This window comes from Sphaerodactylus townsendi, linkage group LG09 (assembly GCF_021028975.2).
Source record: "Sphaerodactylus townsendi isolate TG3544 linkage group LG09, MPM_Stown_v2.3, whole genome shotgun sequence".
Lineage (NCBI taxonomy): Eukaryota > Metazoa > Chordata > Lepidosauria > Squamata > Sphaerodactylidae > Sphaerodactylus > Sphaerodactylus townsendi.
Genome location: NC_059433.1, coordinates 57,916,726 through 57,943,338, shown reverse-complemented (window position 1 = coordinate 57,943,338; position 26,613 = coordinate 57,916,726). Strand labels below are relative to the sequence as shown.

General features: G+C 42.3%; 1 protein-coding gene across 5 annotated transcripts in view; it reads left to right on the top strand.

Annotated features, from left to right (window-relative positions):
* ASPH (aspartate beta-hydroxylase) overlaps positions 1–26,613 on the top strand; it is a 145,834-nt gene that overhangs the window by 3,282 nt on the left and 115,939 nt on the right. For 3 of the 5 annotated variants that reach the window (XM_048507294.1, XM_048507291.1, XM_048507293.1), the window contains exon 2: positions 25,628–25,774. In XM_048507294.1, coding sequence (XP_048363251.1) covers positions 25,628–25,774 — 147 coding nt within the window. Of the gene's footprint in view, positions 1–18,762; positions 18,962–25,627; positions 25,775–26,613 lie in introns of those variants that run through there. The other 2 variants (XM_048507292.1, XM_048507295.1) reach the window with 2 other exon arrangements.

Genomic DNA, 26,613 nt, shown 5'->3' with positions numbered 1-26,613 from the left:
TCCAAATAAAAGATATGACGTACATGAGTCATTACTGATAGTTCAAAGTGAAAAAATTGGATTCCATGCAGGGCAAATATAATGGGTGTAGGATGCAATACAGACTGTTGCCAGGGGGGGAAGGGGTGCGGGGACTTGGCACAGGTCCCGTCCCCAAAACAAGTCTACCCCATTTTATTTCCCTCAACACAGGATTTTTGAAAATTGCTTTTGCAAAATCCCAAATTGGAGCCACACCTGCATGAACAGCCAGTCAGGAGGTGCTTTATTTCCCTCCCCTCCACCACACCATTATTAATTCGCTAGTAAAAGGACTGAGGCACTATACTGAACTATATTCTAAAACCTATAGTTGCAAAGCTATTAAGACAGATTCCTACAGATTCTCAAAACAAGTACAAACCTAGCAAAGTTGTGAAGTGAAAGGTAAGAATAAGCATGTGTATCTGCAACTATCTCCATGAATAGGTTTACTTGGTATAAGTCCAGGTGTTTTTCTTCGAACTTGATTTCAAATAAATATACTGCAAGACTACCATTTTAAGAATACTAACTTGGATGTAGAAACACTGAAATGTATAGGATTTAGTTCTGGACTACTAGGACTGGCCTCTATCTTACCTTAAAGCAGGCAACTTTGTCCCACAAAAATTCACATGCTAACATATTGCAAACTGAAGGGTATTATCAAAGAGATAGGAAAAAACACATTTACCCTTGCATGCTGGTGTCCAGGAAGAGGAGGAGGATGAAGAAGGAGCTGGTGATACTGGGCCAAGAGGGAAGGAAAGGAAGGAGTTGTTGACCCCGGGTGCCGTTAACCTACCAATGATTTTCTAGAGCCTACTGTCTTTGTTCGTTCAGTGGGCTTTACTGCTAGCCTAATAATAATCCTCATCATGAGGTCTTTTAAGGCGTTAATCTGTAATGAAGCATTTATTCTCTTGAGACCTAAGTGTTTAGTAAAAGCTGCTTTTATTGATTAATAGCGTTTAATAATAATCTAGTCTGTCCTATCTTCTGCATAATTACAATTTTTTTAGTCTTATGTGCTTTAAGATTCTTCAGTGATCCCTCCTTAAGGCCCTATGTTTTAATTGCTGTTTTTATGTTTTTGTACTTATATTTTGACTTTGGTTTTAATTGTTTTAATTATTTGTTTTTTCTTTAAGTTGCTTTTATTATGTTTGTTTTTAATTTGATAACTACCTGGGTGGCTCTGATGAGGCCTGAAAGGCCAGGTATAAATATAAAGAATAAAAAGACCATATAATATGACCAAGGGAGCAGTCCTAAGCAGGTCCAGTCAGAATGAAGTTCCACAATGTTCAGTGGGACTTATTCCCAGGAAACAGACTTGCAACCAAAATCACTCACATTTGCGATAAACCTTTTTGTTACGTATTAAAATAGAGCGATGTTGAGTTCAGATGCACTGTTCAATGTTGAGTTCAGATGACTGAGAGATAATGTACATTTCTGTTTCTGTCAGCTTTTGCAGAATCCTTGTAAGGTAGAGAATATGGCTAAATCCTATCCATTATCTCTCTGGATAAGCACTGATGCTTGCCACTTCCTCTCACTGTTATCAGAGAAATTCTATAATCTTTCTGCCCAAAAGGAGATTTCCATCATGATTTCTGCATCCATAAATGCTCTTACCAGTTAGGAAAAATAACCTTAAGTTCCCAGTGAATAAGTCAAAAAGGTGAGATCTTCATTTGGTCTGGGATCAAACATTTCACCAAAATGCTGTGACTCGTGGTCCTCATCTTCCTCTGTCAGTGGGACAGTAAAGAGGTGGTAGTGGGGTTTTGCTCAGTCTAAGATAACTGTTTTGTATTGAAAGCAGACTGTGACTCAAATCCTCCCTATAACTGAATACTGCATGACTGGGGAACTGAAGCAGTTGGATACTCTATACTTGCTCATCTGCAGTTTTATCAGGGTATCCCAAGGTGCTGGCTACTTTGTATCCTGGGATGGTGGCAATGAAGAGAAAATATGCTTTTACATGCAGGCAAACACTCAACATGCATGTGACAACATCCAGGGTGGGGATGTGACAGATCCAGCTAGCTTTTCCATTAGGTTTCACTGGACTCCCCTTCTTACTGCTGCCTATGTCACATGTGTCCATAGGAGTCTGTGGCTTCCGTGTCTATTTTAGAACAGATATATTGTGACAGTTTTTTTCATTTCTAAATATTCAAGACACAAAAGGTACCTTGCTTTAAACTAATGGCTTATTGGATTCTTCATTTTTAGGGCATTTATGCAAAGAAGTTTGGCTTTCATCAAGGTGATTGTGTTTTGATGAACATCATATACTGGTAAAATGACTGGTTTAAAATACAACTGCAGTGACTAGGAAACCTGTTTTTTTTAACAATAGTATTTTTAACAATAATCACTGACTTGCATGGAGAGTTTTTGGTTGTTTTAGATTTGCAGTGGAATGAAAGAACTAAGACTGGAAAATACTTCAGTTGAACAGGTGCCATCATTGGAGTTTTAGCTTCCAGCTATGAATAAGCACTTACATTACTTATCATCAACAAAGTAACCCTTTGCATGTAATGGTCATGCTTTTTTACAGGAGAATGCAATTACTAAGGCTCATTCCGCACATGCAGAATAATGCACTTTGAAACTGCTTTCAGTGCTCTTTGAAGCTGTGCGGAATGGCAAAATCCACTTGCAAACAGTTGTGAAAGTGCTTTGAAAATGCATTATTTTGCGTGTGCGGAAGGGGCCTTAATTTCTTTTAAACATCCAAATGCAGAAAAATTTGGATGATGTGTTAAACTTCTAGTGTTAAAAAAAGCTGTTCAACTTCTTCAATGCTTGTGAGAAATAGTAATGAGTGGTGTGGTCCTGGAATTGTTTGTCTGTTTTTGACAAAGATGTTCTCCTTTTGATCCGGTGGACCTCTTATCAGTGATTCCCATCATCCTATTAGGGAAGCAGGAAACAAATTTCTCCTGCTGTTTCCTGTGGGAATCACCCTGCCTCAACAGGGAGAGTATCTAGCTAGGTTGCCTGTGCTGATCTTGGTTTAACCCTATTTACTTCATTTCTTCTTCAACTTAGAATTTTTTCTATTTCTAGTTATATTTCCTTCCTGCTGATCCATTCCTTCATTTCTTCTCTCTTGCTCACTTCTCTGCTGGGACTTGAAGAGGAAAAGATAACTCTGACTCAGAGTGACCCAGCAACAAACACCACAGCTTGCAAGGCATCCAAGCTGCAGTGCAGGACCCAGAGCAGGATGGATTTCTCTCTGAAATAGAACTTGGAGGCTCCCTTCAAGCTGTGGACCCTTGCAGTGCCTTGGTAATGGTCAAATTATTGCTGTGGCAACCAATGCCCAGAGCTAAAAAGCATGCCAAAAGTTTGCAAAATGGCGGTTGCAGGTCCATCTTGCTGTTCCCAGACTATGACTATGACAGTCCTGGAGGTGCTGAGTTACTATTGGGAGCTAGATGGCCCACCAAGGTTGCTTGAACCCAAATAGAAAACAGGTCAATTCCTCTGACTATGAGGTCAGTTCTACAGAGGAGGGTAAGTTCTTCTCTGAGGAGGAAGAAGAAATCCAGGTTTCTGAGCAGTCTGTCAGGGTCTTCAAAGGTTCTGACTATCAGTATCTGCTGTCCAAGACCCTAACCACTCCAGATCTGAAGAACTGTCAGGTGGGTTATGATCAGCCCAAGTCTGACACAATCTGGGTACAAGGGCCATAAAGAGTTTTTGCAAAACCTGGGCATAGAGAAAAGGGTCTTTCCCTTTCCACAATGCTTTGAAAAGCATGTTGAATGGACATATAATTAATTGACCATTTCTTATTTTAAAAAGTCATATGCAATGCCAACGTAGGCTGATGAACTCTTACAGGTGCCTTTGGTGGATGCCCCAGTGATAACTTTTCAGTTGTGTGGCTAATTACTGGTGAAGGGCATATTAGAGATAACCTGGTAGAACATATTAGACTGGTGAAGGGCATATTAGAGAAAACCTGGTAGAACAAGCATCCAAGAAGGTACAGAAGGTAATCAAGGCCTCAGCTACAGCATCTCTAGTTTCAAGGGCAGCCATTAAATGGACAAGGAAGATACTGCAACTTGTACCAGAAGAAAATCGTCACCTTTGCGAGGTTGTCAAAAGACTTCTAAAGACTTCTTCATTCACTGTGGGGGTGGTATTAGATTCACTGTTATTCTCCGCAAGGGCCATAGCATGCTGCTTTTCACTGCATGCTGTGAATTAGGGACTTAGCAAGCAGATGATAGATCATCACTTGAAAATCTTTGGAGTCGTCATATCCTTTCCAAGGGGATAAGGTATTTTGTGATGCTCTCAATAAGATTTTCGTAGAGTTAAGGAACAAGACTAATGCCATGCCCAGGAACTTGAACAGGTTGGTTAGAAGTTCTAAAGGGTGTTCTTCCTTTTGCCCCCAACATACACTTCTGAGGTTTAAACAAGTTGGACCCACTTAGACTATATTCTCTCTACATTAGAAAGAAGCAAGGCACAAGTGATGATACTCCGATCTTCCTTTCCTGCCCCTTCATTATTCAGGATTCACTATTTTTGTGGATGCCTTTGTTTTATGTTAGTTTTAGCAATGTTCTCTCAGCATTTGGAAAATTTCTGAAGTACTGGTTATATATACTGACTGTTTTCTTTTTCAAATGCGTAGTGATTGTGTAAAGCACCTGGGAGATATAGCTAGACTGTGCTTTCTCCTCAGAATGTCTTGTTTGTAAGTGATGGACATATTTGGAGTTGGAAAGTTATTTATTTATATGTAAACTTGTATACCTTTTTCTGTAACGTGCAAAGCTAAAACATTTTTTCAGATTTATGTATTCTTCTTTTTCCAACTAAATTTTTCAGGAAATGTGTTTATCTCCTTGAGTAGCATTCCACTTCTTTATAGTCCATTGTGAAATGCCAGGCAACAACTTACACTGATGCATTTGAAATAGGGCACAGAAAACTTTGACTGGATTGAGCAGACTATAAACTGGTCAAAAGTCAAAGCAAATACTTTTTTTTTCAACTTACCTTATTTCTGGTTTCCAAAGGATGTATTAGGACAGTGATGGCGAACCTTTTCGAGACCGAGTGCCCAAATTGCAACCCAAAACCCACTTATTTTATCGCAAAGTGCCAATGCGGCAATTTAACCTGAATAACCCCCTCAAGCAGGGGTCAGCCTGCTGTAGCCTCCAGCAAGTCCCACGTGTGCCACTCTGCACCTCTGTGGCATCTCTGCTGCCTCTGCCCCCCCCCCCCCGGGCAGCAGCCACCTGGAGCACAGGCACCAGGCCTGCCAGCCGAGTCCTCCCTGTTCACTGAGGTGCATGCACATCAAGTCCAGTGGCCCAGGCCAGCCAAGATGTGGGGGGGGGGCAATTTCTCCTCCCCACATGACGAACTCTGTGCACGCGTGCCCACAGAGAGGGCTCTGAGTGCCACCTCTGGCACCCGTGCCATAGGTTTGCCACCACTGTATTAGGAAATACCCTTTAGTTATATGATCTTGTATATTTGAGTTATTTAAGAGAGAGGCTTTTGCTTGTCGAAATTAATGACCTAGAGGTTTTTTTTTTTAAAAAAAGGAAAGTATGTAAATGCAAACACTTCAGTGTTGTGAGAAAATGGTGATCTGGAAATCTGATTGACTACCATTTATTTATCTATCTCAGCTTTTTGCCCTTTTCACAATCCTTTCTCTTCCTTCACTTTGTTATTGAGATTTTAAACAATCTGACTATGGCCCCTTCCGCACACGCAAAATAATTCGTTTTCAAACACTTTCACAACTGTTTGCAAGTGGATTTTGCCATTCCGCACAGCTTCAAAGAGCACTGAAAGCAGTTTGAAAGTGCATTATTCTGCATATGCGGAATAGCCTATGGCTGAGAAAAACTCTTCTGAATAAGAGTTTTTGATTTCTCAGCAGAGGAGTTTCTGGAAATTTTGCCAGAGCCTAAATGCAGGAGTACTTTGTGCACAAACAACTGGTCAGAAAGTAGTGGTCAAGTTCCAGGGCTGAAACTTTAAAGCATAGAACACTTGTCACTTTGATTCCAGCTTTCCTGAGAGCATTCTGAAAGGATGTTAAAAAGGCCACATTCATTGCCAAATCAGTGGTGCCACTGCAATGTGCTGGACAGGACTTGTAATCAGCTCAGTAGAGGATAGCTGCTATTGCTATAGGACAGCGGTGTAAAAGACTCTCTGACTCTAAAGTTCAGAGAGTGACCTTATCACTTTCCTTGCAGGTGATATAATGTTTTTTGTTATTTTGTGGCTCAATAGATTAATCCGAGAGCCACTGAAGAGCAGGCATCTCTCAATCTTTTGTCTAGCCTGGTCCTCAGGAACCTTTTTAAGTTCAGTTTGCCCCCTAAAGGTTACAGATATGAATGGCTGCAGAAACCTTGATGCTCCATAGGGAGCAGCAAAGGCAGCCTAACCAACCAAGGCAGCTAGAAAATTCTATTAACTCAGTACTTGATCTACTTTTTGCACCTAATCCAGATTGCACCTAATCTAGATTTTTTCCAAGTAGATCAAGGAGGAGTTGTCCTTTCTTCTTTGTTTTTAAATATAGCACAGGCACATTAACAGGTTATATTCTTTGCCTTGCAAAGCACAGAAGTTTTTTTTTTGTTTCAGGTTGGTATCTAGGTCAGTGTTCTTAAAAGATGGTGAAGCTTCCTTAAAAGAGACAGATTGCAAAGTTGAACTACCCTTGCCTAGGGTTTTGTGTACATAATTAATTTTGATGGCAGCCTTCCCAAGTTTCTATGATGTGGGCATGTGAGCTAGCAAGTGACATTCCAATCATAAGTAGAAAATAGAGGATATTTATGTAGAAAATATTTATGCTTCTTCCCTAGAAACCTGCCCAAACTGGCTTACAAAATATAAACAATTCATATCAATTCAAATACAGCATTAGCATAAAAGCATAAACTATAGAAACAGACCACACAGCTTAAAATAACAGCTTCCAAACTAAAGTAGTGTTAAAAATCAACACTTTAAGTAAAAGCGTGGGTAAACAGGAATGTTATGAGCTGGTACCTAAAAGAATGCACAGTATAGGCACTTGGCAAATCTCAAGGGGAAGTGAGGTGAAAAAGCCCTATCTTTGATTGCTACCTGATTCACCTCTGAAGGTGGAGTTAGAGCAGTGGTTCTCAACCTTCCTAATGCCACGACCCTTTAATACAGTTTTTCATGTTGTGATGACGCCCAACCCTGACATTTATCCATTTTACAGATGGAGAACACTGATGCAGAGAGTCTTAGGCGACCCCTGTGAAAGGGTCGTTCAACCCCCAAAGGGGTCCCGGTCCCCAGGTTGAGAACCACTGAGTTAGAGGGAGGAGGGTTTGTGAGGCAGATCTTAACTGGCAGGCTGGACAATGTGGTAGGAAGTGGACCTTCAGATACCCTGGCCATAGGCCATTTAGGGTTTAAAAGGTGAACCAATCAGTGTATTGAATTGTGCACAGAAACAAATAAGCAACCCATGCAGATCTTTCAGCACAAGGGTGATACAATCTCTGTATTCCACCCCTGATAATAGTGTGGCTGCTGTGTTTTGGTCAAGCTGAAGTTTCTAGATAGTTTTCAAAAATAGCCCCTCATGAAGCCCATTGCAATAATATAATCTAAATGTAATCAGTGTGTGGATCACCATGGCCAGATTATGCTTTTCAAGGAACGTGAACATGATTTCAAGGAAAAGCACTACATGCCACAGAAGAGATCATTCCATTATCATCTCCAGGCACCTGTTCATTACTTCCACAGACTCAGCTTTCTGCATATTGGTGGGATCTTCTCAAAATTGTCTGATCTCCCACAATGATTTCAAGTAGATGTTAAGCAACATGGTGGCAAGGTGGAACCCTATATTACACCGTATCATAAATGCCACAGGACCGAAGATCAATCCCCCAGTACTACTATATGGAACTGGCCAGTCAAGTAAGAGCAGAACCACTGAAGTATAGTCCTGCCCACTCCCAGCTCAACTAACCTCTCCAGAATGACACCATGGTTGATTATTTTACATGCTGAGAGAATGCCGGCATGTATTCCATCTGTCACTTATTTAGTGAAGATCATCCATCAGGATAATTAAGGTCATTTCCATCCTATACCCACTACTGAATATGGACTGAAATGGGTCTAGGTAATCCGTCTCTTCAAAAGTTGCCTAAAGCTGTGTGGCTGCCACCTGGTGAAACACCTTGCCCAAAAATGAACCATAGCCAATGACCATATGATGGTAGTTCAGGTCAGTGGGATCCAGGGTTGCATTTTTCAGGAGTGGTTTCATGACTGCTTCTTCCACCGTGATTGGAATTACACTCTTCTGCAGGGAGGCATTTATTACCTCCTAGACCCATTTGAGCAACCCGGCTCGGCTTGATATCAGCAGGCACAAAGGGCAAGAATAGAGTCTAGATGGGGTGAACCATGCAGCTTGTCCACTTCATTAGGCTTCAAAAACTGAGAGTTATCCATGCAGCTAGGGCCAGACTATACTTCAGTGGTATCCTGAGACTGAACTGTACCAACTGTGAAATCACTGAATGTCAGGAAGTCACAGAGAATGCGAACAATATTATCCCCCATGTGCACTGCAAAACCATGACAGCCATCCTGTATTTATTCTGGCTCTACATTTTCAGTAGCCTTGGATAACCTTGATGGCATTGTGTGGATGCAGTGGTGGCAGGGAAATGAACTGGCTTTGCTGCAATCCTCACCATCAAGGGGGCAGGATAATGTGCTCTCACATGTGCTCAGTTGCATTTATTTCGATTTTTCTCCACTTGCACTTCAACTTTCTGCCTAACTTCTCATGGCTCCAAGATCCTCAGTAATCTAAGGAGTATTTCAGGCTCTATGAGATTGTGCACAGGAAGCTCCAGAGCAATCATGTCCGCAGCCCAGGTCATTTCCATATACTACAGATCTACCAGAGAACTGGAGCACTAACCTTTCCAAACAAAAATACCCAAGAGACGTCAGGAAACTATCCAGATCCATTAGTCTCCTGGGTGAACACTTAAGCATAAATGTTGGAGTCCTCAAGGGCTATGTTCTTCAGGGCCCTCAATGCCAAATCTGCCCCAGTCAGCTCAGATAAAGAGACAGTTAGGGTGGTAGGTGGATAATACACCAACAGAATCTTTGTTCTGTCCTGAGTGTCCAACAACAGGTACATACACTCAGAACTGTATGTTTGGATAACAAATCACCTGGTAAGTGCCTCAAATTCTTCTACATGCAGAGGCAGTTCCAAATCAGTACCCTTCCACTTTGGCCTTGCCTTTAACTTGAAGTCTTACTAAACTGATGACTGCAGTAGTAGCCTTTGTCAGAACATGCAGTGTTCTTGTGCACCTGTTCTTGAATAATCTTCTGTGATCCCTCCAGGGGCAAGGCTATTAGGGGTGTCATTATAGTTTCTGACAGACCTTGGATGTATGATCAACTGGGAGAAGTCTGTTAACACCATCTCAATATGTTAATTATAGACTTGTGTGGGGTGATGTTTTCCCATCTGCAGTTATTAGAAGAAGAAGAAACTATGGAAGGTTGCAAATCAAGATACGTTCTCCAAACCAATCAAACTGAAGCCCCTTACTTATTTGCAGGGGGAAAATGGCATGCATAGGTGTAATAGTGTAAGGCTAAGATGTATACAAGCATACTACCATGGCTGCTTTTCTTTGCAGCATGACATTGCAGCTAAACACTATCTGCAGATGTGGACCTTTCACCTTGGATATTTATCCAAAGCTCCGCCCCCGTTTGTGGGTTTTTTTTGTATTTTTAAGTGTTTTTTCAGTTTTTGGCATACAGGGGGCACAGTTTTTAGGCTAGCAGCACCAACATTTCAGGAATTTGTTAGGAAACTCTCCTGATGATACCATCCAAGTTTGGTGAGGTTTGGTTCAGCGGGTCCAAAGTTATGGACTCCCAAAAGTGGTGCCCCCATCCCCCATTGTTTCCAATGGGAGCTAATAGGAGATGGGGCTACACCTTTGAGGGTCCATAACTCATAATGTTATGCACTGTATGAAAATAATGCAGAAAATGAACAACTTGAGAATTCCATAGGGGTGGCTCTTTGATAACTGGAGTGGAGTTTAATCTTTTTATTCCACTGGTCTGATTGGAAACAGTTCATATCGTGTATTTAATAAAAATGTTGACCAGTACAACACATAGTGATGGGTTGACAAACATTTAAAACTGTTTATTTAAACTGATTGTTTTGTTATCTTTACTAATACCTCTGAGTCCAATGAAAAGTAAAGCAAACAAATGAGCAACCCACGAGGACTTATTTCATCCTGTTCCCTCCTCCTAGTAGACCTCGTCCTTTTCCCCTGCTTTCTTCTCACCTTGCCATAGATATTAAGAATTTAGGACTGGAAGTCTTCTTGCTGCGCAAATAAAAGCAAATGTTGTCCAGCTTCAAGGCTTCAGTATAGAATATTTGCAAAATGAAGCTAGATTTTTTTTGTCTTTTAGCACTGTAATAGTTCTCTTTTTTGCTACAATTCTACCATATTTATGTAGCATAAGTTATTTTTTAAAGTTATTAAGGAGTCTTGAAGTAAAAGTTAGAAATGTTAGGAGCTGAGAGATATGGGATTTGAAATTAAAAGAGAAAAGGAAGCTTAGTCTGAAAAGAGGAGGGGAATGATGAGTGGTTTTAGGGTGATTAATTTAATAATTGTTCTGATTATTTGCCCAAGGCCTCTCTGGGTGACAGTGCCGGAAGATTAATTTTCACCTCTGGTCACCAAAGGTCACATCTCTTTCTAATCTTTGTTTTCAAATTTCAGTTTATTTTTTACTAAGTTACTCCCCTTTCCTCCCAAAGCCATTTAATTATTTTCAGTGTGGATTAGTGTCAAGTCAATTAAAGTAAATATAGCCTTTTCACGTAGATACAATTATTGAAGTGTTTACTACAACTACATTATTATCTGAGTAATATTTGGGTATTGGGAAGTGCTGACGCTTATGGTGGAAGTGGGAGGTGGGGTGGGGGGTGGGAACAAACACCAAGGCTTTATCAGATGATTATGGCCTTAAGAGCTGTTGTGTCCAGCATGCAGAGAACTGGGTGGATCCTCTGGATCTGTCACTTTTGAACTACTCAGGTGTGTATATACGTAGTTTGCAGATTATTTAAGTGAAACAAATTTCTGAAGGCCCATAGCAAGAGGGCAGAAAGCAGTAACTACTAGAGAGAGAGAAAGGATTTCCCTCACCTGCAAGTGATCACCGGTCCCCTTCTTGTAACATACTGTTTCTAACCCTTGTAATATACAATTTCCATGTTTTAATTGAAATGGAAATTTCTGTAAATCATCTCCTTTTCTCCCTTACCAACTTTCTCCGAAGGACTTGGGGTGCTTTTTGTGGTTTTTTGCCATCAAGTCTTAGCTAACTTATAGCAACTCTGTGGGATTTTCACAGTACATGATGTTCAGAGGTGGCTAACCACTGCTTTCTTCTGTGTCACAACTCTAGTATTCCTTTGAGATTTCCCATCCAAATACCAGAGAGGGTCAAGGAAAACACTATTATTGGCCCAAGGTCACCCAGCAAGCTTCCATGGCATGAGTTGGAATTTGAACATGGGTTTCCCAAGTCCTAGTCTGACACCTTCTACCTATGTATGTGCACACACAAATTAAATATTACATAATTTGTAAAGCATAGTTTGGATTACTTAACTTGCTCAATTGTAGGTTTTTTCCCCAGCCCATGCTGACAATCCTGGAAGGTCTTCAGACATAGATTTTGAGGGGACAACAGTTCTCCACAATTATGGAGCAACTACTGAAGAAACTACTGAAGAACCTTTCAACAGAAAGGAATAAACCATAAAAATGAACAAAATTTGGCTTCCAGTACTGAAAAACACTAGGATCAAGACAGTGACTAATGAAGACCACCCAGACAAAGGATGTCTCCAGGCAGTAAGCGGTCAAAGGGCTAGTGAACACCCCCAGAACACCCACCACTCTAGGCTGCAATCCATGCAACGGTCACCTCCAGGTTAGGCTATTGTAACTTGTTCTACATGGGCCTTCCCTTGCGACTGATCCAGAAATTGAAGCTGGTCCAGCATGCGGTGGCTCACCTTCTCACGGGTGGCTCTGCTAGGGACCATCCCCCCCCCCCCCCGTGCTATGCCACCTGCCCTGGCTCCCAGTGGAATTCCGGATTGTCTTCAATGTGTTGGTGTTGACCTTTAAGGCCTTATGTGGGCTGGGGCCCTCATACCTTCGAAACCGCCTCACCCTATATGTCCCAATTCGGCCACTGCATTCTGCAGAGGCAAATTCACTGGTGGTCCCCGGCCCCTCAATGATGCAGCTAGCCTCTACCCGGGTCAGGGCTTTTACGACCCTGGCCCCTGGCTGGTGTAATGCTTTCACTCCAGCTGTCAGGGCCCAGCAGAACCTTGGTGAGTTTCACAGGTCCTGTAAAACTGAGCTGTTCCACCGGGTCTTTGGGGACGCTAGCTGCAGACTGCCCGCCTCCTCTTGATGCCCCCGTGTACCATCTGTTTCTGCTACTGCAATGCAGATGCCCTCACTAATTGATTATGCTAACTTCATGGTTACATGCTAAATGGGTGAATCCCACCCAACACATGCAAATCAACCTTGATAATTGCACTCTTTACACTTGTTAACAGGCAAATGATTCTTTCTCCCACCCTAGACATTCCACAGGTATATGTACTCCACTTACTTGTACTACCATCAGATCCTCTGAAGACGCCAGCCACAGATGAAGGTGAAATGTCAGGAGAAAATGCTACTAGAACCGGAAACCATGCAACACCCTACTGAAGAATTTATCAGATGCTAGTAGTCAAGAAAAGGCAAAATGATGCCTGTTTAAATGCATTTACAGACTCAAATGGCCTGCAAACAATATACACAGCTGAGTAATTCAAAAGTGACAGATCCAGTGGATCCACCCAGCTCTTTGCAGGCTGGGCTCAAACAGCTCTTAAAGCCATAATCCTCTGATAAAGCTTTGGTGTTTGTTTTTCCGCTCCACAGGGAGCGTTAGCACTCCTTTCTCTCTCATAAGAACATAAGAACATAAGAACAAGCCAGCTGGATCAGACCAAAGTCCATCTAGTCCAGCTCTCTGCTACTCGCAGTGGCCCACCAGGTGCCTTTGGGAGCTCACATGTAGGATGTGAACGCAATGGCCTTCTGCGGCTTTTGCTCCCTGTCACCTGGTCTGTTAAGGCATTTGCAATCTCAGATCAAGGAGGATCAAGATTGGTAGCCATACATCGACTTCTCCTCCATAAATCTGTCCAAGCCCCTTTTAAAGCTATCCAAGTTAGTGGCCATCACCACCTCCTGTGGCAGCATATTCCAAACACCAATCCCACGTTGCGTGAAGAAGTGTTTCCTTTTATTAGTTCTAATTCTTCCCCCCAGCATTTTCAATGAATGCCCCCTGGTTCTAGTATTGTGAGAAAGAGAGAAAAATTTCTCTCTGTCAACATTTTCTACCCCATGCATAATTTTATAGACTTCAATCATATCCCCCCTCACCCGCCTCCTCTCCAAACTAAAGAGTCCCAAATGCTGCAGCCTCTCCTCATAGGGAAGGTGCTCCAGTCCCTCAATCATCCTTGTTGCCCTTCTCTGCACTTTTTCTATCTCCTCAATATCCTTTTTGAGATGCGGCGACCAGAACTGGACACAGTACTCCAAGTGCGGTCGCACAACTGCTTTATATAAGGGCATGACAATCTTTGCAGTTTTATTCTCAATTCCTTTCCTAATTATCCCCAGCATAGAGTTTGCCTTTTTCACAGCTGCCATGCATTGAGTTGACATTCCCATGGAACTATCAACTAAGACGCCCAAATCCCTTTCCTGGTCTGTGACTGATAGCACTGACCCCTGTAGCGTGTATGTGAAGTTTGGATTTTTTGCCCCTATGTGCATCACTTTACATTTAGCTACATTGAACTGCATTTGCCATTTCTGAGCCCACTCACCTAATTTATCAAGGTCCGCTTGGAGCTTTTCGCAATCCTTTGTGGTTCTCACCACCCTACATAATTTGGTATCATCTGCAAACTTGGCCACCTACTTCCAGGTCATTTATGAATAGGTTAAAGAGCACTGGTCCCAAAACGGATCCTTGGGGGACACCACTCCCTACATCTCTCCATTGTGAGAACTTCCCATTTACATCCACTCTTTGTTTCCTGTTTCTCAACCAGTTTTTAATCCATAGGAGGACTTTCCCTCTTATTCCTTCATTGCTGAGTTTTCTCAACAGTCTCTGGTGAGGAACTTTGTCAAAAGCCTTTTGGAAATCCAAGTAGACAATGTCCACCTGTTCACCCCTGTCCACATGCCTGTTTTACACCCTCAAAGAACTCTAGTAAGTTTGTAAGACAGGACTTGCCTCTACAAAAGCCATGCTGACTCTTTCTCAGCAGGTCTTGCTTTTCTACATGTTTTATAGTTTTATCTTTAATGATAGATTCTACTAATTTACCAGGAACAGATGTCAAACTGACTAGCCTGTAATTTCCCGGGTCCCCCCTAGATCCTTTCTTAAAGATTGGTGTGACATTGGCCATCTTCCAGTCTTCAGGGATGGAGCCTGATTTCAGGGATAAGTTGCATATTAAAGTGAGAAGATCAGCAATTTCATGCTTGAGCTCTTTAAGAACTCTTGGGTGAATGCAATCTGGGCCAGGGGATTTGGTAACATTTAGTTTATCAATGGCTGCCAGAACTTCTTCCTTGTCTATCACTATCTTCGCGGGTTCCTTGGATTAAGCCTCCTAAGAAGCTTGGATCCAGGTGCAGGAATGTTCCTCACCTCCTCTTGGAGTGAAGACAGATGCAAAGAATTCATTCAGCTTCTCTGCAATCTCCCTGCCATCTTTTAGCACACCCTTTGTTCCTTTGTCATCTAACGGGCCTACCGCTTCCCTTGCTGGCTTCATGCTTTTGATGTACTTGAAGAACTGTTTGTTGCTGGTCTTGATGTTCGCAGCCATGCGTTCCTCATAATCCTTTTTTGCCTCCCTTACAGCTAACTTGCTTCTCTTCTGCCACCATTTGTGTTCCCTCTCATATTCTTCATCAGTCAAACTGGACTTCCATTTTCTAAAAGACATTTTCTTTTTTCTGATAATTTCCTCAACCTCTCTTGTTAACCATGGTGACTTTCTTTTGGACTGGGTGCTGCCTTTTCTAACCTGTGGAACACATTCCAGCTGAGCTTTTATTACTGTGTTTTTAAATAACCTCCAAGCATCCTGGACAGTTTTGACTCTCTTGATTTTCCCTTTCAGCTTCCTGCGCACTATCCCCCTCATCTTTGAGAAATTTCCCTTTCTGAAGGTGAATGTAATTACATTAGTAGTTGCCACTTGTTTGCATGCTGAGATACTGAATCTGACAGCATTGTGGTCGCTGTTCCCTATCGGCTCAACAACACTGACTTCCTGCACCAGGTCCTGGGTCCCACATAGAATTAGATCTAGGATCACCTCTCCCCTGGTTGGTTCCACAACCATCTGCTCTAAGCCACAGTCATTTAGCATATCCAGGAATGCTCTCTCCTTACTATGACCTGAACATGCATTTTTCCAGTTTATATGGGGATAGTTAAAATCACCCATTACCACGACATTTTTGCTTTTGTTGGCCTCTCTAATTTCTTTTTTCCATCTCAGAATCCTCCTGTGCACTTTGGTCAGGGGGACGATAATATATTCCTAATATTAAACTGTCCTTCACACCTGGTATTGATATCCACAGTGATTCTGTATGGGAACCAGCTCCCCTTGCATTGTCTATTTTATGTGATACTATGCTCTCTTTGATGTAAAGGGCAACTCCACCCCCAATGCGCCCTGTCCTATCCTTCCTATAGAGCCTGTAGCCTGGTATAACAGCATCCCACTGGTTCTCCTCATTCCACCATGTCTCTGTAATGCCCACTATATCAAAGTCCTCCTTCAAAACTCTGTACTCCAGCTCCCCCATTTTAGGCCGAATGCTTCTACTATTAGCATAGAGACACCTGTATACTCTGTCTCTGTCCTTAACCTGGGATTTATGTGCTTTACCCTCAAGTCTTTTGTAGACACTATCCCTTGTCACATGCACATTGCTATGTTCCTCGCTTGTATGTGGTTGATTTAGAAAAACCTCCCTCTCTGTCTGCATCCCCATAGATACTGTATTCCGAACCGAAGTCACCTCAGCTCCTGTCGGCTTTCCCCCAGGGATCAGTTTAAAAGCTGTTCTGCCACCTTTTTAATGTTGAGCGCCAGCAGCCTGGTTCCTCTTTGGTTAAGATGAAGCCCGTCCCGTTTGTACAGGCCTGCCTTGTTCCAAAAGGTTCCCCAGTTCCTGACAAATCTGAAACCCTCTGCCTTACACCACCTTCTCATCTACGCATTGAGACCCTGTATCTCTGCTTGCCTAGCTCGCCCTGCGCGTGGAACGGGTAGCATTTCTGAGAATGCCACCTTGGGGGTCCTGGACTTCAACCTTTTTCCTAGCAGCCTAAATTTAGCTTCCAGAACCTCCCGGCTACATTTCCCAATGTCGTTGGTGCCAATGTGGACCACAACTGCTGACTCCACCCCAGCACTGTCTAAAAGCCTATCTAGACGAAGCGTGACATCCGCAACCTTCGCACCAGGCAGGCAAGTCACCATGCGGTCATCACGCCTGTCACAAACCCAACTCTCTACATTTCTAATGATCGAATCACCCACTACGAGGAGCCCCCCACCTCCCCGAGGGGTATCCTCAGTGCGAGAGGACAGCTGATCACCAGTTAAGGAAGGGATCCCATCTAAGGGAGCATCTTCCCCCACTACAGACTGGCACCCTCCGTCCCCAAGACCTTCATTCTCCATGACATCTGAAGAGATGTCACCTTGGGAGTGGGACCCGGCTGTTAGGTCCCTGAAAGCCTCGTCTGTCACCCTCTCTGCCTCTTTCAGCTTCTCCAGGTCTGCCACCTTGGCTTCAAGAGAACGCACACGTTCCTTGAGTGCCAGGAGCTCATTGCAGCGAGGGCACACCCATGACTTCTGTCCTAGTGGCAGACAGTCATACATGTGACACTCAGTGCAAAACACTGGAAAGCCTCCATTCCCCTGCTGGCTTTCTGCCTTCATATCTGATTTGTTTAGATATTTAAATATTAAGCTTTTAGTCAGTGCCCCCCTGGAGCTATCTGCACGTACTATCTGTCAAATATGTCCTTATTAATTAAAAAATTAATTAAAAATATGTCCTTATTAATTAAAAAACAAAAAAATTAAATTAAAATTGCTGGTTCCAGAGACTGAACTATAGCCCCACCTCTCAGGAGCCCAGGACAAAGAGGAACAAGAGATGAACTCTGTTAACCCCTGTTAAGCCCCACCTTCCAGATTCAGCAGCCTTAGCTCACAGGAGCCTTACAAGGAGAAAAAGAGATAACCCCTGTTAAAATACACTGTTTTAAAAGCTGTGGCTTTGAGAAAAGCCCTCCAAAATGAACACCAGCAGGTCACTCTGCTCTTCCTGGCCAAGTCTTCTTCTCCACTGCTTCTACTCCTCTCTGCTGGTTCCAGAGACTGAACTAAAGCCCCACCTCTCTGGTTCCAGAGACTGAACTAAAGCCCCACCTCTCAGGAGCCCAGGACAAAGAGGAACAAGAGATGAACTCTGTTAACCCCTGTTAAGCCCCACCTTCCAGATTCAGCAGCCTTAGCTCACAGGAGCCTTACAAGGAGAAAAAGAGATAACCCCTGTTAAAATACACTGTTTTAAAAGCTGTGGCTTTGAGAAAAGCCCTCCAAAATGAACATCAGCAGGTCACTCTGCTCTTCCTGGCCAAGTCTTCTTCTCCACTGCTGCTACTCCTCTCTGCTGGTTCCAGAGACTGAACTCTCTGGTAGTTACTGCTTTCTGATCTCTTGCTGTGGGCCTTTAGAAATTTGTTTTAAGTTGACTAAGTAATCCACAACTGTGCCAATGTTTTGTGAGATAATCTTTCAAGATCTCACTGTTTTAAATTGTCTCTCACTTTTTTTCTTTTCCTAAAAACTTGGAACTTACCCATAATTGATTACTTAAATATATACCTTATCCTCTGAATCTTAGTTTTTTTTATTTCTGGGAATGACTTGAAACACTTGGAGCTTTTAATAGTGATGATTGCACATTGACAGCTTAACAGTTCTGGCTCCTGGTGCTCTGACTGATGCAACATCCTTAAGAGACTGCACTGCAATGCCCTACTGTTGTTGTGGTATATTTTGTGCTAACTGTAGATGACTATAGATACTCACTCCAAAAAGCATGCAATAGCAGCATGTGGGCATTAAGTAAATGCTTTTCACTGATGCCCAGATTGTACAGACAAGCTGTGTGCCCTGACTTTTGTTTGAGTTTGTTCAGAAGGTTTAATGCTCTTAGAATTTAGTCACTGAGGCATGCTTTTGTGCAATCACTTTTTAAAATCTGTTTGGTTTTGCTTCCCTTGTATGTTGGTTTTACAGATTAAATGAGATGGAAAAGACCCAATACCCAGCATGCTTTGTTAGTAGGAGGGGGCAAATTTGATTGTCGTCGGCACTGGGTTTCCATATGGGTGCTTAAAAGCATTTGGCTTGCAGATGATGACACTAAAAATAGCTTCTGAGCATAGTTGCAGCCGGGTCCAGTTTCGAGTTTTAGCTGAGCTGGCTGTAAGAAACTTTCTTTGCTGCTGTTGCAAGGCTTACTCGAGGGTGAATTTTTGCTGATTCTATCTTGAACACTGGTTTTATAGTCAGGTTTACTTTATTCATGGATAAAAGACACTGATGCCATGGCCAAAGACTCAGGTATAGTTCTCCCAGTTTGGAAAAATAAGTTGTCTGTAATGTGGTTGTGGTTTTTCTGATAATGGGCAGCAAAACTACAAATGCACTGCTGTGTACATTTAATCTGAATATTTTGTAAAAAAGTTTAACTTCTGTGATTGGTTTTTGGTGACTCCATGGAACTGATTACTTAATATCATATTTGATCTTGTGGATCTGAAAATGGATGAAATTATGTTCCTCAGGAAATGATCTGAGATCCTTCATAGAAATTAGGACATATTAACATTGCAAGTAAATGAAATATACCGTCCGTAAACTAATCTTTTAAAATATTTCATAGGTTTTTAAAGGGACATAGTGATATCGTTGAATCTTTCTGGTATCTTTGAAGATACAGCAGAAACAAAGATTTACCAGATTTGGCAAAAGCAAAGGTTTACCAGATTTTGAAATTAACCTTCTTCTACTTCGCTGGCTGTACTTAAGGGCTTCTCTAGAGTGAATTAAAATTGGTGAATAAATTTAATATATGTTAAGTTATTACTATTAGCTCATGATTAAGACTCAAATGTTAAGATTTAAATGTTGACAAGGAATTAACTGACCCCTTCCACTTCCAACAGAAAGAGACATGGTTATAATTAACTAGTACAGAGGACTTAGTGAGTTGGCAGTAAAAATTTCCTCTAACAAATCATTCTTTCAGTAATTTTTTAACTAATTTGTCTGTTTACAGAAGTAATGGTTTCATAATTTTAAAAGAATTGTTTAGAAAATTGTACAATCTGGTATTTGCAATGAACAGCATTTTGACTTCTGCTCAGAGAAAATGATCTAATGTTAACTGTGAGAACATTTGCATTTATATGGTATCCATTATATCACTTGCTAAATATTATATATATCATCATTGACTTTGCTGTCCGTGAAGTCACTGGGCCTCATAATTTTATCTCCATGACTGAGTTATGGTCGTGTTTTAGTAGTAATTGATTATACATCTTATTTTCTGTGTGTGTTATATGTGAACCTCTATTAATGTCAAGCATTTTGTGCCAGTAGCTGATGAATAATTTAGACCAGGCAAAATGTTTTAAGTGCTCCTAATGGCCTTTAAATTGATTTAGAGTCTAAACGACAGATAGTAGTGGGCCCAGATATTAACTTATTTTGGTAGACCTTTAAAAGTTCATAATACTATATTTGCATTTACGCTGAAAATTGTATGATAAAAATATATGCTTCTAAATCTCCTTTACCTTCTGAAACATTTCTAAAGCAACACTGTTTTCGTGGGTGGGGAACGATCAGTTTGTCTGTGAACATGGCAAATTTCAAATTGTGATGAGACCAGAGCTGTGAGTTGTACAACTGCAAACTGGGAGGTATATCCTAAATGGAATTTCTCAAAAACAGCTTGTATAAAAGGCATTTTAAGTGGCAGCTGATAGTAGAAGTTGGACAGAAGAACCCGGGAATAGTTGTTTTGCTGGAGGAGTGAAGAGTAAAATTTTCTTCATTGTAAGTCTGTTCAAGAAGAGGACCATCAGTAATGTAAAGTTAAATAATTATGGCCCTAAACCAGGGGTAGGGAACCTGCGGCTCTCCAGATGTTCAGGAACTACAATTCCCATCAGCCTCTGTCAGCATGGCCAATTGGCCATGCTGGTAGGGGCTGATGGGAATTGTAGTTCCTGAACATCTGGAGAGCCGCAGGTTCCCTACCCCTGCCCTAAACGTTGTGAGGCTTAGTAAAAAGAATATCTGTTCAGTTGGAAGGCACAGTAATGATGTATGGAACTTTTGCAATTGAGCATTTAGCGTTGGCTTTCAACTATTCTAGGATATGTCATTTAAGTTCCATTAATGTTATCTATCATGTGGGACTTCTATTTAAAAATGTTCAAGAACTTGTACTGATTCAGAATACAGCATCTACGTTACCCTGCCTTTACTTATACAGTATTCAGGAGGCAGCTTATAATAATGTAAAAGTAACAAGAATATATACAAATGAAAACAGAAGAAAATCAGAAAAAGGAGGAGAAAAGATAACACCACTAAGCTAGCATCATAGTGAAAAAAGGTTATTTTTTTAAAATTAACATAGTGTAAAAGCAGAAAGTCAACTCTTATAAGCAATTATTTAAAAACCGGGTGACAAGTTTCCATTTAATTGAGGATATATTCTAAAATAATGTCATGAAAACAGGATAGCGATAGAACCATATCAGGGAGGTGAAAATTTCAACAAACCCAAACAATTCAGTAAAATGCTCTTTGGCGCACAGACAATCTAGCAATAGTTTTTGAATATGTATAATAAGTTACTTTCATTGGGTAATGTAAATATATCCTTGTAATGTCTTCTGTTCTGGATCTCAGCCCCATCTCTCAAGCAGATTTAGATATTTGACTCTCTTCTGCAATTGATTCAAAGTTTGGACGGGAAAGCTGATTAAGCAGTTCGGTAGCCATATTTGGCTGAAAATAACCCAGAAGCATAGCTAGGGAAAATGGAGCCCAGGGCAAAATCTGAGTTTTCCATGCCCCCCTCAGAATTGGCAGCCCCCCCCATGATGATGGGGGAAGGTGACACGGGATGGCTAGGGGTGTCATAAATGGGAAGGGGTGGATAGGGGATGGAGAGGATGTCAAAGGGTGGCTAGGGGTGGGGGAAATAGAAAGGGGTGGCTAGGGGTGGGGGAAGGTAATAAGGGGTGGAAGCAGTGGTGGGATCCAAAAATTTTAGTAACAGGTTCCCATGGTGGTGGGATTCAAACAGTGGCGTGGCGCCAATGGGTCTGGGCAGGGCACGACGGGGGTGAGGCTGGGCATTCCAGGGGCGGGGCATTAATAATTTCTCTGTTACTATAAAAAACTCTTACTGTAAAAAAAGTTCCTCATTTTGAGCTGGTATCTTTCTGTCCATAATTTAAACTCATTATAGCAAGTCCTATCGTCTACTGCCAACAGAAGCAACTACTTCTCCTCTAATTGACTGCCAGTCAAATACTTAATACTTTCAGATACTTAATTTTATTTCTAAAAATCAAAAGAAGGATACTTTCCTTAAACAAGGAACTTTACCATATTTCTAAAAAATGTTTTTAAAACAGACCAACAGGGAGAATTATTCCGTTTTCTACCTTTGCTAACCAGCCACAAAGGAAACAACAGGACTTTATGATTTTTGGACCTAATGGAATTTCTAATGGAAAAGCAGACCCAATTAGTAACCCCCTCTCGGCACACACAGATAATTAGTAACCCCCTCTCAGGAACTGGTGAGAACCTGCTGGATCCCACCTCTGGGTGGGAGTGACTCTCGCTGGACCCTCTGTGGCCCAGGGAGTTCAAAGGTGGGCAGTGTGGGGGCAGCTCCTGCCAGGCTCGGCGAGAGCTTCTTCACCTCTCCTCACCCTGAAGCTCCTCACGCTGCGGGCCAGGGAAGCTCTTGCCAGGCTTGTGGTGGCCTGGCGAGCTTTGAGGCGAAGCGAGGTGGGGAAGCTCTCACTGAGCCTGGCGCGAGCTGGCACTCCACCCTCTTCCAGCTCCCCAGACCACAGAAGGCCTGGAGAAAGAGCCCTCCATCCCAACTCAAGCCAGGCCATGGGGATCCCGCTGAGAGCTTCCCCGCCCTGTCCCCTTCAAGCTCCCCAGATCGTGGGGCAGAGAAACTCGCCAGGCTCTTGGCAGCCCAGCAAGCTTGAAGGGGGTGAGGTGGAGAAGGTCTCGCCAGGCTCTTCACAGCTTGACTTGAGTTGGGATGGAGGCCCTTTCTCCAGGCCTTCTGTGGCTGCCCCAAGCATCACGAGGGAACATGGGGCCCGGAACAGCACCTTCTCTGGGCGCCCCCCAGCGCCTCTCCTTGCGTCCCACTTACCTAATGTGGTGGCAGTCCCAGGCAGCCTGGCGGGGCTGGGCCAAGGGGGGGAAGGAGGAGGGATGTGGGGGCAAACGGCATGACCCCCACATGACCAAACGGTGGCCTGCCCGGGACATAAGTTCCCATATGTCCCCGTGGAAGCTCCGCCTCTGGAATTATCTGATGCCTTAGTAGGGAGAACCCAGCTGTTGATATAGTGACCTCAAGAATCTATTCCTCCTATAAATCCCCATGACCTGACCCTCGCCTGTTCCTTAAGTGAACACCTTGAAACTACTTTGTTGAATGGTTGTAGCTCAATGTCACAACATATGCAGAAAGTCCCAGGTTTAATCCTCAGCATCACCAGTTAAAAGGATTTGGTTGTAGGTGATGTGAAAGACTTTCTGTTTTGGACCCTGGAGAACTGCTGCAGTTAGAGTAGGTAGTACTTACTCTGATGGACAAAGCAGATGAGCCGTGGCCCCACCACAAACGTTATCTTCTAGTGTCTCCACTATGTACTTTGGGAAATCAGAGTATTCCTTTAAGATATTCAGATTTTAAAAATGTGTCATCATTGAGACATCATGGCAAGCTGGAGCTGAATCATACTGGAAGTGTTAGATAACTCTGGAAATACTAAAGCAGGAAATAGTTGGGATGCGTGAGGGGTATTCCCAAGCACAGCAAGCCGACTGTGTTTGTTCATGACATCTGAATGTTGCTAGAAAATACTGCAGTAACTTTTTGAATACTAACTTCCAATTTAATAAGTGAAAACTTTTTCATTCTTCCTTCAACACCCAAAAAGCCATTTATATAGAAGATTGGCAGTATGTAGATGTAAAAGATTAATCTACTACTACTTTGATTAAAATACCTCTCAGGTATTATCAACTAAAATATGAATCTGGTGTAAGCTAAATCTCAGTCATGTTGCATTCTGTGTGTACAGTTTTATAAAACTTAGTCCATTATGATAGTAAACCAATTGAGGATTATATAGTACAGAAAGGATTATGAAGAAAAAACATTAGAAATATAATATATATTATAGTAAATTATCAGTATTTATATACCTATCAAATAAAAAGTGAGGATAGCTGCTTTCTATTGTCATGAAAAAAAAATGTTCTGCCCTGTAGTTATTAGCCATTGTTTATGGAATGTTCTGGGCATTTAGCCCACAATCCGGGATACTCAATGTTGTGTACAGGCCTGCTTGCCTAGAGTTTTTGCACAAGCATGGGCATAGCCAAATGCAGACTGATGAATTCCGCTGTCCCTGCCCTTTTTACTAAGTGGGTGCAATGTTATAGTGTGAAATGTATGTGCCAGTATGACCAGAAGTTTTGGATTTTGCTAAGGTAGCATAAAATCAACGTGCTTTAATTGCTTTAACAACTAAGTAGTATGCACTCTTGTTACAAAATGGAATACAAAATGGACAATTTAAAATAATTTTTCCTTGTTCATTGAAAGTTTGTTTATTGTATTTAAAGCATTTATATCCCTACATTGTTTCCACCTAGGATAGTCAATGCAGCAAACAATTAAAGAAAATTAAAAACCAACTTTAAATCCATACATAGAAACTCTAATTAAGAACACCAAGAAGTCAGTAAGGAAAAGTCAACTAAACAAAAAGGTCTTTGGTCACTTGTAGAATAATGATAAGAGTGGGTTTAGATTAATCTGCTTGGGCAGAGAGTTCTGCAGTTCTCATGCTGTGATAAAAAAGGCCTGTAATGTGGTTGCCACCTATCTAGCCTGAAAGAGGGCCCTTGAAGATGACTGTAATGATTGTGTGGGTTCATATAAGAGCAGGCAGTTTTTAAGGTATGCTCGTCCTACATAGTATAGGGCAGTGGTGGCGAACCTTTGGCACTCCAGATGTTATGGACTACATTTCCCATCAGCCCCTACAATTGGCCATGCTGGCAGGGGCTGATGGGAATTGTAGTCCATAACATCTGGAGTGCCAAAGGTTCGCCACCATGGGTATAGGGCTTTAAATGAAGCAAAGTGGAAGCCAGTATACATTGAACTACATTGGAATAACATTGTCTTTATGACCCACTCCAGTTAATACTGTTTTTCAGCATTCCATACCAAATGCAGTTTCCAGACACTTTTCAAGGCAGCCCCACATAAAGTGTATTGCATCTAATCAAGTCTGACCAGCCATCCCGCTTTTGGTGGGACAGTCCCGCCTTCGCACAATTTGTCCCGCGTCCTGCGGGTTCCTTCCATTGTCCCGATTTTTGGGAGGCTGCAGCTCTGCCTTCTGGGGCGCAAGGCAGTGCGGCAGCCTCCCGCGCGCGCGGCGGCAGGAGCACGGCCTTCTGGGGCACTGCCGTTTCCGGCAGTGCACTCCTGCGACTGTGTGCGCACGCGGCCGCGGCCACAGGAGCACTGCCTTCTGGGGCGCTGCCATTTCGGCGGGAAACGGCAGCGCCCCAGAAGGCAATGTGCTCCTGCGGCTGTGCGCGCACAGCCGCCTGCCCCCGTCCCGGGTTCACAAGGTGACCATCTGGTCACCTTAATCTAATCTAGATGTTACCAAGATATGAACTACAGTGGCAGGATCTGTTATGCAGGAAGGGCCACAGTTGGCTCACAAGCTGAAGCTGGTGAAAGACCCTCCTGTCCTCATACGGTACCTTCTTATCCAACAGTTATATGGATTAATCAGTAGATAATAACAGTTGCTGCATGTATGTAACAGAACCCATTATGCTGAATTTTGCAGTAAAATGACATGTAGCTACAGCTATGCCTTCCTATAATAATTAAATTGCTTTATTTTACAGAAACAAAGCATGGAAACAAGAATGGCAAGAAAGAGGGCGTTTCTGGAAGTTCATTTTTTACGTGGTTTATGGTAATTGCACTACTGGGAGTATGGACATCAGTTGCAGTGGTTTGGTTTGAACTTGTAGATTACGAGGAAGTCCTAGGTAAGAGTTCCATATGCTGCACACTGTAAGTTAGAGTGATTAAGAAAATGGGTTTAATGTTGCGAACATCGTGAATTATTGTTTCACAATTTTCTTTCATAACTTCCATGATAATGGGTGCTTATTCATTATTCATGTATTTGTTATCAGGCAGATCATTATTCAATTCAGGCTTATTTGTTAGGATCTGAGAATGATCAAGGTTATATGATATATAGTCCTAATAAAGAATTAAAATGGGGAAATGCTTATTTCTCGCTCTGAGGGGCAAGGGTATCTTCAGAATGTGGGTTATTCCCATCTATTTCTTAAGGAGGCAGAACTAAACTTCCACTTGTTGACTGTTGACTTGGACTGAATCAACAAGCAAAACAGTGACACCACACTGGTGACCAGTGGAGGGAAGACTTCTGCAGTATCATCATCCGTGGGCTGCATCTCAGCCAGGTCATTGTTCTCCAAACCATTCAACAGGGCTACGCAATAGAATTTTGCAGCTTCCAAATTTCTAGTCTTCCCACTGGCAAGAAAAGAGAAAAAGCGCACCAGGACTCAGGTCTTCTCTTCAAAGTGCAGCCACAAATGCAACATTGGACTGTCAAGCTCCTGTGAAGGAATGTGCAAGGCTGCCACTGGGCTTCTGTGTCCACCTTTGTTAATCACTACAAGCTAAATGCCTAGGCATTCATGGATGCAGCTTTTGGTTACAGAGTGTTACAGGAAGTGGTGAAGAAACATTCCTCCCGAATTCATACTGAAAAGTTACTCTTGGATGTCCCATGCTCCTCCCCCTCAGGGCGAGAACAGAACACTTGTATATGAAACTGGAACTTTGGATT